General features: G+C 58.8%; 1 protein-coding gene across 1 annotated transcript; it reads right to left on the bottom strand.

The window, feature by feature from the left end:
- Positions 1–2848: 2848 nt before the first annotated feature.
- Positions 2849–10335, bottom strand: CLEC3B (C-type lectin domain family 3 member B). Its single transcript, XM_037030419.1, has 3 exons — positions 9645–10335; positions 6646–6744; positions 2849–3295 (listed from the first exon to the last, which is right to left on the bottom strand). The coding sequence occupies exons 1-3, from the start codon at positions 9970–9972 to the stop codon at positions 2895–2897; spliced, it is 828 nt and encodes a 275-aa protein (XP_036886314.1). The 5' UTR covers positions 9973–10335; the 3' UTR covers positions 2849–2894.
- Between the last annotated feature and the right edge of the window lie 5464 nt (positions 10336–15799).

Genomic DNA, 15799 nt, shown 5'->3' with positions numbered 1-15799 from the left:
CTGTGGGGTCCCGGCCCGTCCATGCATGCCCTCGGGGACAGCGTCTGGGCCAGCGCTGTTCAAACTCACTAGTGGCACCCTCCCACCCCACTCACTGTTCGCACACAGTGGAGCCAAACATCACAGCCATAGTGTGCGCTTTTGTAAACATGGATGTTTCCTCGTTCGTGGGTGCATGCCTCCTAGAATGAAGCAGGGTCCAGCACCGATGCCAATTTGGCTTTTCACTTTGAGAGTTGCAAAGGCTGAGAAACATCCATCAGGCAGAGAAGTTGGTGGATGGAGAAGAGTGATGTCGCATGTACTCGAGGGACAGGCCGAAAGCATTCTGCATTGGGAGCCGGGCTAAAGGGGGTTTCACCCCGCCTTTTGCTTCTTCAACATCTACACCCATATTTCAAATCATCCCTTTGTTCGACCAGGCAACACGCCATGGCCCTGAGGGGGCGGGAGACTGTGAAGGAGGCCTCTACTGTTCCTTCTAGGAGAGCAGCACAGAGGTCAAAGATCTAGAAACTGACTCCTGTTCCTTGTTCATATATACCCTGGAAAATCCTCCAAATTTTGTACCTCTGATCCAGGGTGGGGACTAGTGAAGTGAGCGACACACTCACCTGAGGCACCAAGTTTAAGAAAGTAACCCTCTCCCCAAAACTCAGTAATATAATAAATAATGCTTGAATGAAGCCCTGGCTGGTGTAGCTCAGTGGATTGAGCACAGGCCTGCGAACCAAAGGATCGCGGTTCGATTCCCAGTCAGGGCACATGCCTGGGTTGCAGGCCAGGTCCCCAGTGGGGGACACAAGAGAGGCAACCACACATTGATGTTTCTCTCCCACTTTCTCCTTCCCTTCCCCTTCTCTAAAAATAAGTAAATAAAAATATTTAATAAATAATGCTTGAATGAGATATTTGAAAAATGAAAATTAATGTAAAGAAACCCATGATGAACACACGTCAAAATTTAAAATAAAGGTCCCAGGACAGGTATAGGGCAGCAAAGACCTGTGTGAGCCCAAATGCTAGAGGAACGGTGGCCGATTAAAGATGGCTAAGGATTCTCTGGCTCATACTGCCACCTGCTGCTGGAAGTGAGTCATTTTCCCTGCCTGCCCAACCCAAGACAGTTCAGGGGGATCCACGCTCAGGTGCAGGGCATGGTGCCCCCTGCCGGAGACCACCCACTTCAGGAACTTTGAAAACCCTCTGGCCACCCACTTCCTGCTGGATGGCTGAGTGGGTGTAAAGGGCCCAAGATCGGTGGCAAGACCTGCATCTGAACCTCAGCTTTGCCTTGGGCTCGCTGTACCTTCTCGAACACACACATCGCCCTTCTAAGCCTCAGCTTCTGCACCCACGACAGACATCATTGCCTCTCCCCATAATTGTGGAACTACAGGAGATGCTTTCTGTGACGATGCCAAGCAGACTATGTGGCCCGAAGTCTGCCACGCCCTGCTCAGCCCACCCAGGAACTACCATGCGTGAAATCCAACTGTCACCAATTTCTCAGTGAAAGTGAGACCTTCCAAGAGACACCCAGGCAGGGAAAGGTGCTGCAGCAGCCCAGACAGCGGGCGATGCCGTGGCTGACAGCACCTGGCAGGTGTGGCTACAGCTGGGCCCACCTGATTGGAAAAGCCAGGGCACGCCAGGAGCCGGCCAATAGCCTCTGGGGACCCCTAGGCCACTCCTCTGATGTGTCATCCCAGGAACGTTCCCATGCAAGAAGCGGGCATCACAGCGACGGAAGAAAGGCCACGGCCCTTATAGATCAGCCCTGCGTTAAATCCTGGCCCTGATACTTACCGGCTGTGTGACCAAAGGAAGTCGCTTAACTTCCTTGAGCTTCATTCAACATCCTCTTCAGCATAATGACCCACCTTGTCCTGGGTGGGTAAGATTAAACAAGAAACATACTTAAAGTTCCCGCAGCCTGGGGGACTCAGTGAGTGGGAGCCGCCATTGTTAACATGGAGTTTTCTGTGAGGAGGGGGAAGAAGGGGACTCACCGGTCAGGCAATGTAGGACATTGTCACACTTGGCTTCCAGACCCTCCCCCCCACTCCCAGAGTGTGCTAACAAGGAGGGGTTGAAAACCCCCTGTGGGCAGCCTCTGCTCTCAGCCCCACCCCGACCCCCAGCAGGACTCTGCGTGGCACCCCCGAAAAGGGATCCAGGACAGGAAGGGTGGGGGTGGGGGTCTCCCCTGCCCTGACGCTGGGGAGGGGATGCTGGATTCCGACACAGGGAGGTGGAGTCTGAAGCCTGGAGAGCTGAGTCCAAGTCGTCTGTAAGTCAGATGACAATACTGTAAAGCGTCAATTTCCCGACCTTGGTAACAGCGTGGTGCACATGTAGGAGCATGCCCTCCTTCCCGGAGACACGCTCAAACATTTGGGGCGGGGCGGGGGCATCTTGCCTGCAATTTACTGTCAACCGGTTCAGAAAAAGTAAAAGGATAGAGCAAATACAGAAAAATGTCAACGTTTGGAGAATCTGATTGAAGGGTAGACAGGAATTCTTGCCGGTTTTCTATAGGTGGGGAATGCAATGAAAAGTAGAAAGAAAAAGGCGGCAGCCCCGCGGGATCTCTTCCCCTGGCTCCCCCAGGGCCCCCCTGTCCACGGAGTGTCCAGCTGCCTCTCATGCCCCGCTCCCGCCCTGAGCCCCGAGCACCCGGCACAGAGGCAGCTCCTCTCCAAAAGCTGCACTTACTTTATTTGCAAAGGGAGGCTCCCAGCACCGGAGGGCGTCTAGGAGCAGGGGTAGGAGGCTGGAAAGCCCCCAGGCCCCTCCCCGGCCCCCACGACCCCGCCCCTCCCCCCGGGCCCCTCCCAGGCCCCCCCCTCCCCCCTGCGGCCGCATGCAGTCCCTCCTCTGGGGTCCCCGGGCTACACAATGGCGAACTGGCAGATGTAGGGCAGCTTGTCGCGGCAGCGCTTGTCGAACCACTTGCCATTGGCCGTGCCTGACAGCGCGGCGCAGTTCTCGCCCTTGCCGCCATCGGGCTGCTCTGTGATCTCCGTCTCCCAGTTCTTGTACGTGATGTGGCCACCGGTCATGTCCACCCAGGCGCCCTCCACCGCCATGTCATTGAGGCCCAGCCAGATCTCGGCGTCGCCGCCCAGGCTCTGGCGCAGGTACTCGTACAGCGCGTCGTTCTCGGAGCCCGTCTGCGGGGTGCCCAGCGTGCCCCCGCGGGAGATGCAGTCCTCACTGGCCTCGTGGAAGGTCTTCGCCTGGGCGAAGGCCAGGAAGCACTTCATGTGCACCTTGGTGCCCTTCAGGCAGACTGCGAGGGGGACAAATGGCCATCATGAAGGTCCTGAAGCCAAAGAGCCAACCCCCAGGGTGGGCTCACCAGCCTCCACCCTGTCCCCAACTGTCCCTTGGGTCCTGGATGGCCCCCAGAGCCAGGCCCAAGCCTGTGCTGTGGTGGGCCCCATGCAGAGCACAGGTCCCCACTGACATGGTCCCATGCTCCTGCTGCTGGGCATGAGGTCAGCCCCTCAGCTGCAGACACCCCACGCCCCTAACCGCAGGGTAACGCCCCTCCCCAGAGTGGAGGCATCCCCATGGGATGGAGGAGTGCAAAGGTCCTCATCTCTGCCAAGGTGGGTTATAACTGACGGGGCCTTCATTCCAGAACAAGGAGGCCAGGCTGTGTTTTTACTCGCAGTTGGGTTTGCACCTTGGTTTACGACTTAATCTTAGACAGACGGGGCTCATGCGTCCATTTGTGCACCTGCTGCTGGCCCCGAAAATGTTAGCACTGTCTGCACTCCACCCATCCTGTCCCCCCGGCCCACATGGTCACTCCGGCTCCACTTCCTCTACAATACCTGCGTGTCCCCAAGGGCAGCTGACCCCCTGGAACGCCACACTTGGCACCTGAAGCGTATCACGGAGCCGACCTCACTCCCAGACAGTATCCCAAGGCAGCCATTCCACCCCCTGAGGTCTTGCAGCTGGTGCGAGCTGGCTGTCACGGCCCCTCCCTGGCTGGCCCCACACTGCCTTTCCTTCCTGCTGGGGACGCTGTGACTCACTGCCTGGACCCCCTTTGGGAAGGAAGGATGCTGGAAGTTCTGTGAGAATACAGCCTTAGCTTTTGGCCCCCTTGGCAATCCCCTCAATGAAAGTCAGCCACCTCACCCAAGGCCGTGCCTCTTCCCAGGGCAGCCTGCACCAAATGAGCCCAACTCAGGACCGCTCTGTGGGGTCCTCCTGTTGTCCAGGGTCCCTCTGCTGTTGGCCAAGGATTTCTTTGAGACCACAGTGCTGCTGAGTTTCTCTCTGTGTCCACTCCTGCTTCCTTCTGTCCCCTCTCTTCCCCAAAAGCACATCCTAACGGTACCCCCGAATAGACTTCCTGCAGGCTAAACTCTCTCTCAGGGCTGCTCTCTGGGAACGCCACCTGCAACACGCCCTCTGTCACAGAGCCGGACCCCGTGGAGGCTGGCTCTCAATGCCTATCACCACTGCCTGCACTCTGTTGCTGTGCCCTGCTCACGACCCTGGGCTCATGCGGGCCCTCCTCTGGCCCTGTGCCTGCCTGCAATCCCTCTTTACCTCCCTACACATCCTTTAAGGGGAATGCAATGGGGGGGGCCTCACATGTGGTTACTGATTGGGAGGGAAAAGAGGTGGATGGCAGCAGGGGAGTTGCTCCCCTTGCCCCTCAACTCTCTGGCCAGGCCAACAGGGCTCAGGTATGCTTGGGGGAGATCACAGACAAGGGGATCCACAGGTTGGGTGGTGAAGGAGAATAGGCTGAGTGGGGGCCAGGAGACCATGAACCTCCGGGGAATCGGCAAAGAGGGAGGGGCTGGGACTTCCACAGGCCATGGCCTTTGTGTGGGGAGATCCCCACCACGTCGCCTCACTCACAGGGCGGGGGGGGCGTGGCAGCTGGGTTACGTGGACTTTGCAGGAACACAAAGCTCAGACATGAGAGGGACCTTTGAGCTAGTCCTGCAAATCTCGCCCTGCCCCGTCCACTGTACAGATGAGGAAACAGAGGCCCAGGGTTGCACTGTGCTCGTGCAGACATGGTGGCTGACCCAGCCGACCCCTTCCCCCACTCCGCCCTCCTCGTCTGCCTCCACCACAAAAGCTCGTTCTTGCACCGGAGCTACAGGTGGTCACACGACAGAGCTCTGAGAGGCCGGGCGTGGAAGACCTTGACTTTGCTGATGAACGGGATCAAAGTGGCTGGTCCCCCTCCTTCCTGCCTTTAATGTATTCATGGCGCCTGGCGCTGGGCCCGCTACCCTGGAACCAGGCAGTGTGGCTTCTGAACAGAAGCAGCCGCCTACGTCCACATTCACTTTTTGGTTACGCTGCAGTTAGGCTTTCAATCCTTGAAGCCAAACGAGGCAGACGCTCCCTTTCTAGAGCCCCCCTCCCGACCGCGGGGCTAAGCAAGCTGTCCGGTCACGTTTGTCCTTTCTCCCCTCAGCAAAGTTTCCCGAGTGCTGCTATGTGGCGGGGGCTACGCTGGGCAGGGTGTGGGCAGAGACCAGGGCAGCTGGAAGCAAACACGGCCCCTGTGTTTCTGGGCCACATGGTGTCGTGTGGAAGGCAGACATAAACCAACAGATGAATTTAACATCACTCATGGCAATAAATTAGGTAAAGGATGTTCTTTCTTTTATGTTCTTCTGCGAGAGCTTGAAACTGAGGAGCCTGGTCGAGAAGAGGGATCAGAGACTTTGAGATGGTGATGCTGCAGGTGTTCATTATGTGGGTCTTGGGGGGGCCATTCAGGCTGCCAGAGAGGCATGTGCAAAGGCCCTGTGGTGGAGGGACAGAGTGGGGCGTGTTACAGGGACGGAAGGATGGCAGCGTGAGTGCTGAAAGAAAAGGAGGAGGGTGTGTGCGAAGACCGCCCATTGGAAAGGATCTTGGAGGTTTCTGAGGAGGCAGGACGGGAGGGCAGGGCCCAAGGCCTGGAGAGGAACGTGCCCGGGGAAGAGAAGCAGCAGGTGAGAGTGGCTGGTCTGCAGGTTTCCTGAGGAAGAGCCAGGGGGATCCGGGAGGCAGGGCAGCAGAGCACAGAGCCAGGCTCCACTCACCGTGGCCGTTGCCCAAGCCTGAGTGGGCAGGCTGCTCCCCACGCAGGCTCTAGGCTGAACTAGACAGCCTGGGGGTGAGGGTAGGCGAGGAATGAGACCTCCCTACGGCTCAGTTACCCCATCTCTAAAATGGGACAACAAATCCTGTTTCAGCAGGGCTATGGTGATGAGGAGTGATTAGGAAACCTCTGACACACAGGGAGGGGGTGGGGGTGGGGCTTGCAGGGCCTGGCTGGGCAGGGGGTGTCCTGGGGGCCCATTAGGGTGGGCTGCCGCCTCTGCTCCACAGAGCGCCCCAGGGAGCCACTTCCCATGGGTGACGATGGACTCTTGTGGGAGAGCTTCTGTCCTTTGGGTCACTCCCACTCCCCATGTCAGGGGGTCTCCCTGAGAGGAATCAGACTGAGCAGGGGCCTCCCAGAACCGGGCGCTCTGGCCTACAGGGCCAGCCTCACGGAGCCAGCCAGGCCCTGGTGCTGGCACAGCCCACAGGAGCACTGCTGGCCGCACCGGAGCCCCTCTCTCTGGTGCCCGACTGCCCAGAGAGACCGCCACCTGCACTCACCTGTCTGCAGGGCCTGCTGCTCCTTCAGCAGGGCCACCTCCTGGGCCAGGCTGTCCAGCTGGCTCTTGAGCTCCTCAAACATCTTGGGGCTCACGACATCTAGGAGGAAGTCGGAAGGACCCGGAGGATCACACACGTGTGCGGGAGGCAGCAGGGACCGGGGCGGGGAGGGGCTGGGTGGGGTGGACCCCCCTCAAAACCACAAAGGGGAAGGGGAATCCATTCTCCTCGACCTCAACCTCTCTGTCCCTGCTGGGGACAGTGTAAGTCACCCAGGGAGACGGATCCCGTGTTCCGGCTGCGGTGAGACCTGTACTGCCTTTGCTCAGGGATGCTGCTGGGGACCCCACGGCGTCAGGACTGGCAGGGGCTGGGCTGGGGGTGCAGGCAGAGTCTCCAGTGAGCCCCCACCATCCCACCACCCTCCCAGGTCCCGAAGAGGACGGAGGACAGGAAGCAGGGCTGGGGGCCCTGGAGACCTCCCCGGTCCAGCTCCCCGAGCTGGAGGGACCAGACACAGATCGGCAAAGCAGGGGGGCTCCGGGTTCGGACCCAGCACAGGGGCACAGGTAAGTGTGCACACGGGCTCGTGTGGCTGTGTGTGACCTGGAGCAAGTTGCTCGGCCTCCCTGAGTTCAGTTTCCTCATCTGTGAAACAGGGAGGCAGTAGCCCCACCTCCTTCTGCAGAAGACTAGAGACCGAGAGAAACAAAGTGTGTGGACAGTGCCAGGCTTGTCACCAGTCCTGTGACCTGGGCAGTGTTTCTACACCATTGCTCCGCAGACTCACAGTCGGGAACTGAGACTGGACCAAAGCCATTCGCCTAAGATCGCAAAGCCCGCAGCTGGCAGGGTTGGTCCGAGCCCCAGGTCCCAGCCCCGGGCTCCCACAGTGTGCAGATTGCTAACGTGAGCGCCAGGCCCTGCTGGCCTCTTGCTGGGAGCCGGCCACCCGGGAGGTCTTTCTACACGTGTGTGTCATTTGAGAGCTCTGTGGGTGGACCCGTCTTTCTGAAACCCCAGGGACTTCAGGAAAGGCTGTGCCCAGCAGGGGACAGAAGGTGGGGAAGGGCTTCCATGGTCCATCCCACTGGGGCCGCACGATGTCTGTCCACAGGCATGGGGGTGAAGTTGGAGCCTCTGTCCACCCATAAGATGGCTTTGCGGGGGAATCACAGGAAACAGAAGCAAGCGAGAGCACACTTGTGTTTACTGAAATCAGTGATGCAACTTACTGAATATGAGGAAAAGGACACCCAGACGAGCGGGGCAGAGAAAGGAGGTTTGGGGCTGGGAAGGCAACCCAGCAGGGTTCTGTGCAGGCTGGGCCTCAGCTGGTCTGCACCCACTCTGTCCCCAGTCACGTGACGCGCCCACCTGGGGGCCAGGTGAGGTGGTGGGAACTGGGCACTGCACAAGGGCACCCGGCTAAGGGGACAAGGAGGGGTGCTTGTCCAGACCTAAGCCTTGCCCTCCGCTGTCCCCACTGGGGGAGATCACAGACAGGTGTCTTTCTGGAAGCTGCCACTTCAGTGGGGCACCTTCGCGGTGTGCATGAGGGTGCCTGTGTGTGCAAGGGGCCCTCTGGGGACTGGCTGGGGAGCGAGGTGCTAACGGTGCCCCATGCGAGGAAGGTGAGGGCAGAGCGGGCCTCTGCACAGCTCTGGGCGGCCCCAGCCCCGCCCCCTCTCCACCTCAGAGGCTCGGGTGCTGATACGTGTGATGGAAATGGACTTTATCCAGGTCCCCCTGCTTCTGTTTTCAGGGCCTGTGCTGCCCTTTGAGGCCACCCAGCCCACCTGAGCTCCTTGGCCAGGTGTGGCCACGTGGCCCATGGAGTTCCAGCTGCCTGAGCCCTCCCTGCCTGCCTCACCTCTGGCCGACCCAGTTTTTCCTCCCAGAGTTGATTGCTGTTACTCTTGTTAATCCTTCCAGAAAAATAATATATGTATGCAAGTAGGTATTTTCACATAAATCCTCTCTTCAAAACAAATGTCAGTGTAACACCCATTCGGTTTTAACTTTCCTTTGTTCATTTTATAAACCGAACCTTGGAGGTTATTTTCCATCAGCTCTGCCCCATCCTTTGTTGCGTGCTGCGGGTCTCCCTGGTCCTGGAACACCTTTCGTACTTCACTAGTTCATGGCCAATGGCAACTGTCTATTGATGGAAGAGGCTCAGAGAGGGGCCCGAGGGCAGCCCGCTCCCGTTCCTCACTCTGGGTTTTCTGTGCTTCGCGGACCTGGCCGCCTGCATCTCCGCCTGGAACTGTCCTGGCCCCTGAGCCCAGTGGGGGTGACGGCCCGGTTCATTGCCATGGTGTTTCGCCGATGTTGTCTCAACACAGCTTGAGGTGACTTCACCGCAGGCCAGGCTCCAAGGGCAGGCCTTGCCGCAGCCAAGGCGACCCAAGGACACCCCAAGCCTCAGCGGTGACAGGGCCAGAACAAAGCTGCTTGGAGTGTCCCAGTTGGAGTTTGAACAATCGGACTTGCACAGGGCGCTGCGTGCAACAGGACCAGGCGAGACTTAACCTGGTCCTCCCCACTCCCCTGCATCGCGTACACCCTGTGCACCAGCGCTTCCCTGGGTTGTGTCATTAAATCCTCACGACAGCCCTTGGAGCGAATGCCACAGTCCCCAGTTTATGGTTGAGAAACCTGAGGTCCGGAGGTTTCAAAGCAGAGCCCAGGGGCTCTCTCCCATGAGGGCTGGGCATCCCCACACTGCCCAGCAAGAGGTTTGATTTCTTTAAAATACTGAGGGGGGAGAGGGAGCGGTCATGTCCATTGTAATGATCTGGAAAGTTCTCTCCGACTGAGAGTCAGTGACCCCGACAATCCTGCAGCCACCCCTGCTATCGGGGAACCCTGCCAGGCCCCAGGGGGCACTTCACCGGTTCTCCGGACTCGTCCAGAAGGGGCATGAGCCTGAGGACCGGCAAAGGAGCGGGTGACCAGCTCCCTGGAAGACAAAGAGGGGCCCGTCCCCTCCTTACCTTTCTTGACATTTGCTGACTTCTTGACTTTGTGGGACGGGGGCTCGGGGGTGGCCTGGGGCAGGAGGGCGAAGAGGCAGAGAAGCAGGCAGGCCCCCCGGAGCTCCATGCTGCTGCCTGCGCGGGCCTGGGTCGGAGCAGAACGGCGGCGGCCGGGGACAGGGCTGCGCGTCTCCAGCAGCTGCCACGAGGACCTCTGTCCAGGAAACCCTCCCAGACCGGGCTGCGGGCGTGCCCAAAGAAAACAGAACAAAAAGCCTGCAAAGGGGGAGGCTGGGGAGGCCGGGGAGCCACAGAGCCTCGCCTCCCAGGGAACGCCCACCAGCATCCTGGCCCTGCCTTCGGCAACAGTCTCTGTTTTCTAAGATTCTGAAAGACACAAGATGGTCCTGAGCTCACACCTTGGGCAACTCCGTTCTGGGCATTAGCTCCGAGAGGCCTCCCAGCAGCAACATGGGGGGAGTCCTGCCATTTCCCCATTTTACTGTCGAGGAAACTGAGGCCCAGCCAGGCTGCAGGACTTGCCCAAGCTGCCCAGATGTCAGGAGCACGGTGGCTCCGGAACAGTTCCTTGATGTCGGGGCTGGCCGCCTGGCGGGTCGGAATGTTTGTTACCCTGATTTTGTTTCTGCCCCTGTGCGCGTGATGCATCTTTGGTGAAAAGTATGAGTCCTCCCCTTCCTTCACCTGCTTCTCAACCAGGCCGTCCTGGGGGGCAGTGAGAGTACTGGGGAGATGTCGCAGGGGGCTGGGAGAAAAGAATGTCCCTGGAAGGGGGCCTGGTGTGGGGTGTCGGGGCCCAGCAAGGAGGAGGGTGGGAATGGGACAGTCTACCTCAAATTACATGCTCACAAAATGCGTATTCATGACTTGGAGGAAGAGGAGCCCTACAGTGGAGAAACCTGGCAGACATCCCCCTAGTCCGGCGACCAGAGGGGAGAGGTGCACACAGGGAATAAGAAAATCTGCTGAAGGCAGTGGAAGCCAGGGGTCTCAGGGTCAGGGAAGGGAAGGGCAAGACAGGCACGGACAGGGAGGACAGGAGGGGGAATCCCAACGTGCGGGGCAGAGCTATCCACGCGCCATTGTGCACCTCAACTCAGGAGTCTGTGAGTTCAGGTGGAAATGGGCACCTCTGCTCCCAGCGGTCACTGGGAAGCCCTGGGACCGGCGCCCCCTCCCAGGCCCCCCCCTCCCAGGCCCCGAGCACACCTAGCAGCCAAGTACTGGTTTCTAAGTACAGCTTCCCACTGAGAGGAACCGGAGCACCACGGAGCAATGGCTGCTTCCAGAGCTGGACAGGGGAAGCAGAGAATGAGCCTGGGACAAGTTGTTTTGTCAGAAAGCTTAAGGAAGGAGGGGGACATGGCAGTATGACACAGCCAGCTTGGAGTCCGGTCCAGGGGCCCAAATCAGGGACCATTTGGGCATCAAAATAGCGATAGCAACAATGAAACAGGGAAGTACGAGTCCACAGATAGGAGTGAGTGAGCAGAGGGGAAGTCTAGTGAGCAGCAGGCTCTCTTCATAGATGGAGAATGAAGCAGGGTGCGGGGAGGGGCCATGTGGCTGAGCTGGCCTGGGGCTCCCCAGAGGCTGCAGGGACATCAAGCCTCTGCACTCAGTAGGCAGGTGAACTCTCCGCACTCCAGGGAGGAGCCTCGTGTGGAGAGCTTTCTGTCAGCAGGGGGCTGTGTCTGTTTTTTCCCCCGACCTGCAGGCTTCACAGGTGTGTGCACACACGGGCATGCACACTACACAGAGCACCTCCGTGAGCACCCGGGAGTCACCTGTGCTGTGAAACGTCGTGTGAAATAACAGCAGGGGAGGTGTCTTTTGGCTTGAGCCGCCTCAAGCTTCGGCCTGGCCCGGCCCCCCGGGAGGGTCTGCACAGCCTGGGAGACGCCCCGGCCACCCCGGGAGGAGACGGGGTGCCCGTCGCCAGCGCCCGAGGCACCTCAGAGTGATGTCTAAGAGGGCGCCTGCACACCGTGTGTGTGCCACAAATCGCCATCTCGTTAAAGGTGCGTACTTCAAACAGATCGCCGTTTTGGTGACCCGGTTCAACCCGCCCATTTCTGCCTGCTGAGTGACTGCCACCTCTGGGCCTCCGAGTTGGAGGCGTGTCGTCAGAGGCTGCCTGGATGACCACCCTCGACACGGATGTCTCTTCCCACCCACCCTGTCAGAGGTCTCTGGGGGCTTAAATCCTTCCCGGGACAAGCAGCTCATGACCCTGCAAAACTGCTGGTTCTCAGTTTTGAGGCACTCAGCTTGTTGGAAGGCCCCCAGGGTGAAACCTTCCCCGGGGTCCCTGGCAAGGTTGGGAGCAGTCGGGGAGAGGCCCCCCATATTTGGAACAGGCCACCTTTTGTCTCTTCTCCACGGTCCTGTCCTCTTTTCTCCCAGCTGTTCCTCCACCCTGCGGTTCCTGGACTTTTCTGGAAAACTGCCTTTGGACAGGGTTTTGCTCATTGCCACCCCTGTGGCTGCGCAGCTCCCAGAGCAGAATGTGTCCCCAGGGGCCTGCTGGGGTCAGACCGGGACTCTAGTCAGGAAGCCACTGGTGCATGGGCTCTTCGTAGCCCCCACGCCTCTTTGTCACCAGAGGCGAGCTTACGGCCATTAAATGCCCAGGTCCCCGTGTCCACCTGCAGCTCCCCCTGGCTGGCATGAGAACCACACTCCAGCCCCTGCAATGGACCCGCCAGCAGCCCGGTGATGCCTGCGGAGTTCAGCCTCCCAGCGTGAAAGGCCTGCTGTGCTGGCATGGTCCGAGGCCTCTGCCAGCCGACAGGGAGGCAAGTGCGGTAGCTTCAGCCAGGAGAGTGAGCCCGGGCCAGTGTTCACGCATCACCCACCCTCAAGGACACGGCCAGCGCAGACACCACATCCAGGACCCAGCTCTTTTACACCGATGTCCCGGAGGCAGAAAAGTCAGGAGGGCGCTCTAAAAGTCACATTTCTGTTTTCAAGTTTCTTTTTGTTGTTGTTTTGGTGTTTTTCCCTCCAAACTGTTCTGAGTTACATAATCCAAACTAGGGCCACTCCACCCAAGTCAGCCCACGAGGCACGAAAACTCCTGGCCCAGCGTCCTCTCCACCCCCACCCTCACCCCGCACAGATGTTCCCTCTCAGCCCCACTGGTGCTGCGTCAGCAGAAACGGGGTGTCTGTGGAGGCGGGACCGGTCAGCTGCTCTCCTCAAAGGTAGCATTATCCAGGGTGCGCATCTCCGACACTGCAAGGGCAGCCTCAGCCTTTAGTCAAAACCAAGGACAAAGGGCCTCAAGGACCCTCACTGGGAGGGTCATCTGCTCCCTTCCAAACTCGGCTGGCCCGGCGCTCTGCCCTTCACTCAACAAGTCCCACCTCTGCTCATGTTCCGTGGCCTGGTGATGAGCTGTCAGTGAGCCTGGGCCTCTGGTCTGTGAACTTCACGGAGGTTCTCAGTCCAGTTGCCACCCCCGCCCCCAGGTGGGACAGGATGGTGGAGGGCGCTGGAGCCCGGTATTTCCCTCCCTCCAGCTTGGTGAGGCTCCGGTTCAGGTTTCTCCCCAGGGCAGGTCTTGTTAAAAAGAACAGAGCAGGTTGCAGTACTCCGAAATGGCCCGTGTCCCTCGGTATTTTCTCCGAGATTTGCAGTGAGGACCAGGTCGAGCTGAGCTCCTGGAGGTGAAGAGCGTAGAGCCCTTCATCGTCAGAGTGGGCACCCTGAGCCCCCAGCCCCTCGCCAGCTGCAGCTCTGGTTCCCCTTCCCCAGCCTGGTCCCCAAGGGGGTTTCAGTGCACTTCTGCCCGGCAGGGCAAGTGTCTCTGAATGTGCCTGCTGCTCTCTCCGCTTCTGGGACCAGCTTCGGGGACCAGAGGTTCGCCCTGTGCCCTTGCTTCTCTCAACAGATCTTAGCAGAGCTGTTGCCTTCTCCATTTGTTCAGTCCTGGCAGCCCCTCCTCCCCGACTCTGAGTGACTTTGGGTGGGGGGTGGGGGGCAGAAGCAGCAGGGAAGCAGGAGTCATGTCAGCCCCCTCTGCTCCCCGGTCCCCCGCCAGGCCAGGTCTTGCAATAGTTTTGATGAGCAGTCTAGTTCTCCCCACAGCAGGAACTGTGTTCCTGCTCAGACTCAGGGTGCAGCTGGACCCTCGTCATTGGTCTGGAGGCGGTGGAGGAGGGGGGCCAAGGTGACCAGCCATCTCTCGAGGTGCCTGGCTCAGCAACAGCCTTTTCGTGGTGGGTGGCGTAGTGCTTCTTGAGATGGCTGCTCTCCTTCCACCAGGGGTGGGGGCTTCCCTGGCCTGCCCGGGGCCTTCAGAGGAAGACGGAGACCGAGACCCTACCTTTACCCCAGGCCTGACTCTAGTGAAGGAGAAACCTGCGTTGACGCACTTTGCTCCTCAAAGCTGTGCCGCTCCCACAGAAGCCAGCCTTGGGGCTGGGTGCCAGCTTGTCCTGCCCCGTGGCTACACCTCAGGCTCCTTACACCAGACCGCCAAGCCTTTGGTCATCAGAACACAAGTGGACAGTGGGCTGAAGAGCCTGCCATCTTTCTTTTTTAAGGCTTTTCATAGCCGTTCGCAAGTCAGCCAACTCAACCGATTTTGTAAGGCCCACAGACCGCCTCCCGGGTGTGGCAGAGCCTCCACCCCGCCTCAGCCCACCACAGCCAAGTCTCAGTGACGACGACGATGCTGTCAGATGTCCTGGCTCATCGCCAACCCACTCACAGCCCCCCACAGGGCCGTGGTTGCCACCTGCCAATCCCTGAGCCGGTGCCCAAACCCCATTAAGAGAATCTCCTCCCTAAGGCCACTTCTAGCACCAATTTCTTAGTTTCTTAGTCTGGGCTTCTCCCCAGAAGCAAAGCCTGAGATGAGGGCTCATGTCTGTAGTTTATTTGGGAGGTGGTCCCACAGGGAGTGGGGGCGGGGAAAGGGCAGGGAAGAGAGAATGGGGGAGGGGAAATAGTGGGTCAGGAGCACTGGTTTGGACACGCAAATCAGATTCCTCTCAGGACTGCCCGCCCGACGGTCGAATGGATCAGCGTTCCCACAGGCTCCGGTCCCGCGTAGTCATGGGTTGACTCAGAGGCAGTAAGCCTCTGGCATTTCTGGCCTGCACACACCTGGATGCCCAGGTCGATGGGAAGCACTGGAAGCAGGGCCCCGCCCACAGGAAGTGACCCGCCCCTGCCTGCACCGGCCCTGTTGCAGCTGCAGGCCAGAGGCTGAGCATGGAGGCCGCCCACCAGGGGCACCCGCCACCTACCGCTTCACCGGACCCTCTCCCCGAGGGCTGGCGCTTGAACCCATCGCCGGTCTCTGCCGGGCAGAGATAATACTGGCATGAACTTCTTCATATTTTGTGTTTTCGTTCCCCTGGTGTCTTGAATTACTTACTTTGGTTACATTCCCAGAAGTGGAAAGATTAGGTCAAAGGGAATGAACATTTTCAAGGCCTTTCACACACACTGCCAGATCATTCCCAAAAAGTGCGGAATAGCACGGATATATGCTCTGTGGGCGGTGTGTGCGAGACCACTGCCTATGAGCAATGTGCAAACTGCGGTTGTCTAAATTCACGTGTTTTATAGGCTTGAACGTACATGACTCGGGAGACCAAGGAATCACAAATATAATAAGTGAATTTTCACATTCCATAACACTGCATTCTTTGCGCGCCTGTGCTCCCCCTCCTCACCCCCAAGCTCTCGCCCTTTGGCCGACTTCACGGTTCTTCTCCCTGGGGTTTATTTCGTGGCCACTCGGTCTTTCCAAGTCCTTACCTGCGGTTTTCTCTCCCCGTGTATTCTCTCCAAGGGCTGCAATAATCAGAAGTTTCTGATAAACGCCTCTCCCAGAGAGACCCCGCCCACCCGGGTTTTGCTTCATCTGTCGTGTGCTTGCCTTCTCGCAGGAAGGGATGGCTTTCAAGGAAAGGTCTGGGTGGGAGACACACCCACTAACCCACAGGGGTGGGCAAAGGAGGTTTACACTTGCAGTGCAAATAGATAATACATACAACAACTGAAAAATAATAATACAAGGATAAACTGCTTCACACACTCACAGCCGTAACCCTCCTTTCGCCCCACCCTGTGTTTCTCGCCTTCCCTCGATTTCACTGTGACCGCTTAGCTGTGCGCAGCTGTCCCATGAGGCC

Source organism: Sturnira hondurensis, unplaced genomic scaffold (genome assembly GCF_014824575.4).
Source record: "Sturnira hondurensis isolate 20B ecotype Veracruz unplaced genomic scaffold, ASM1482457v3 Scaffold0020787, whole genome shotgun sequence".
Taxonomy (NCBI): Eukaryota; Metazoa; Chordata; class Mammalia; order Chiroptera; family Phyllostomidae; genus Sturnira; species Sturnira hondurensis.
This window is presented reverse-complemented; position numbering and strand designations above follow the sequence as displayed.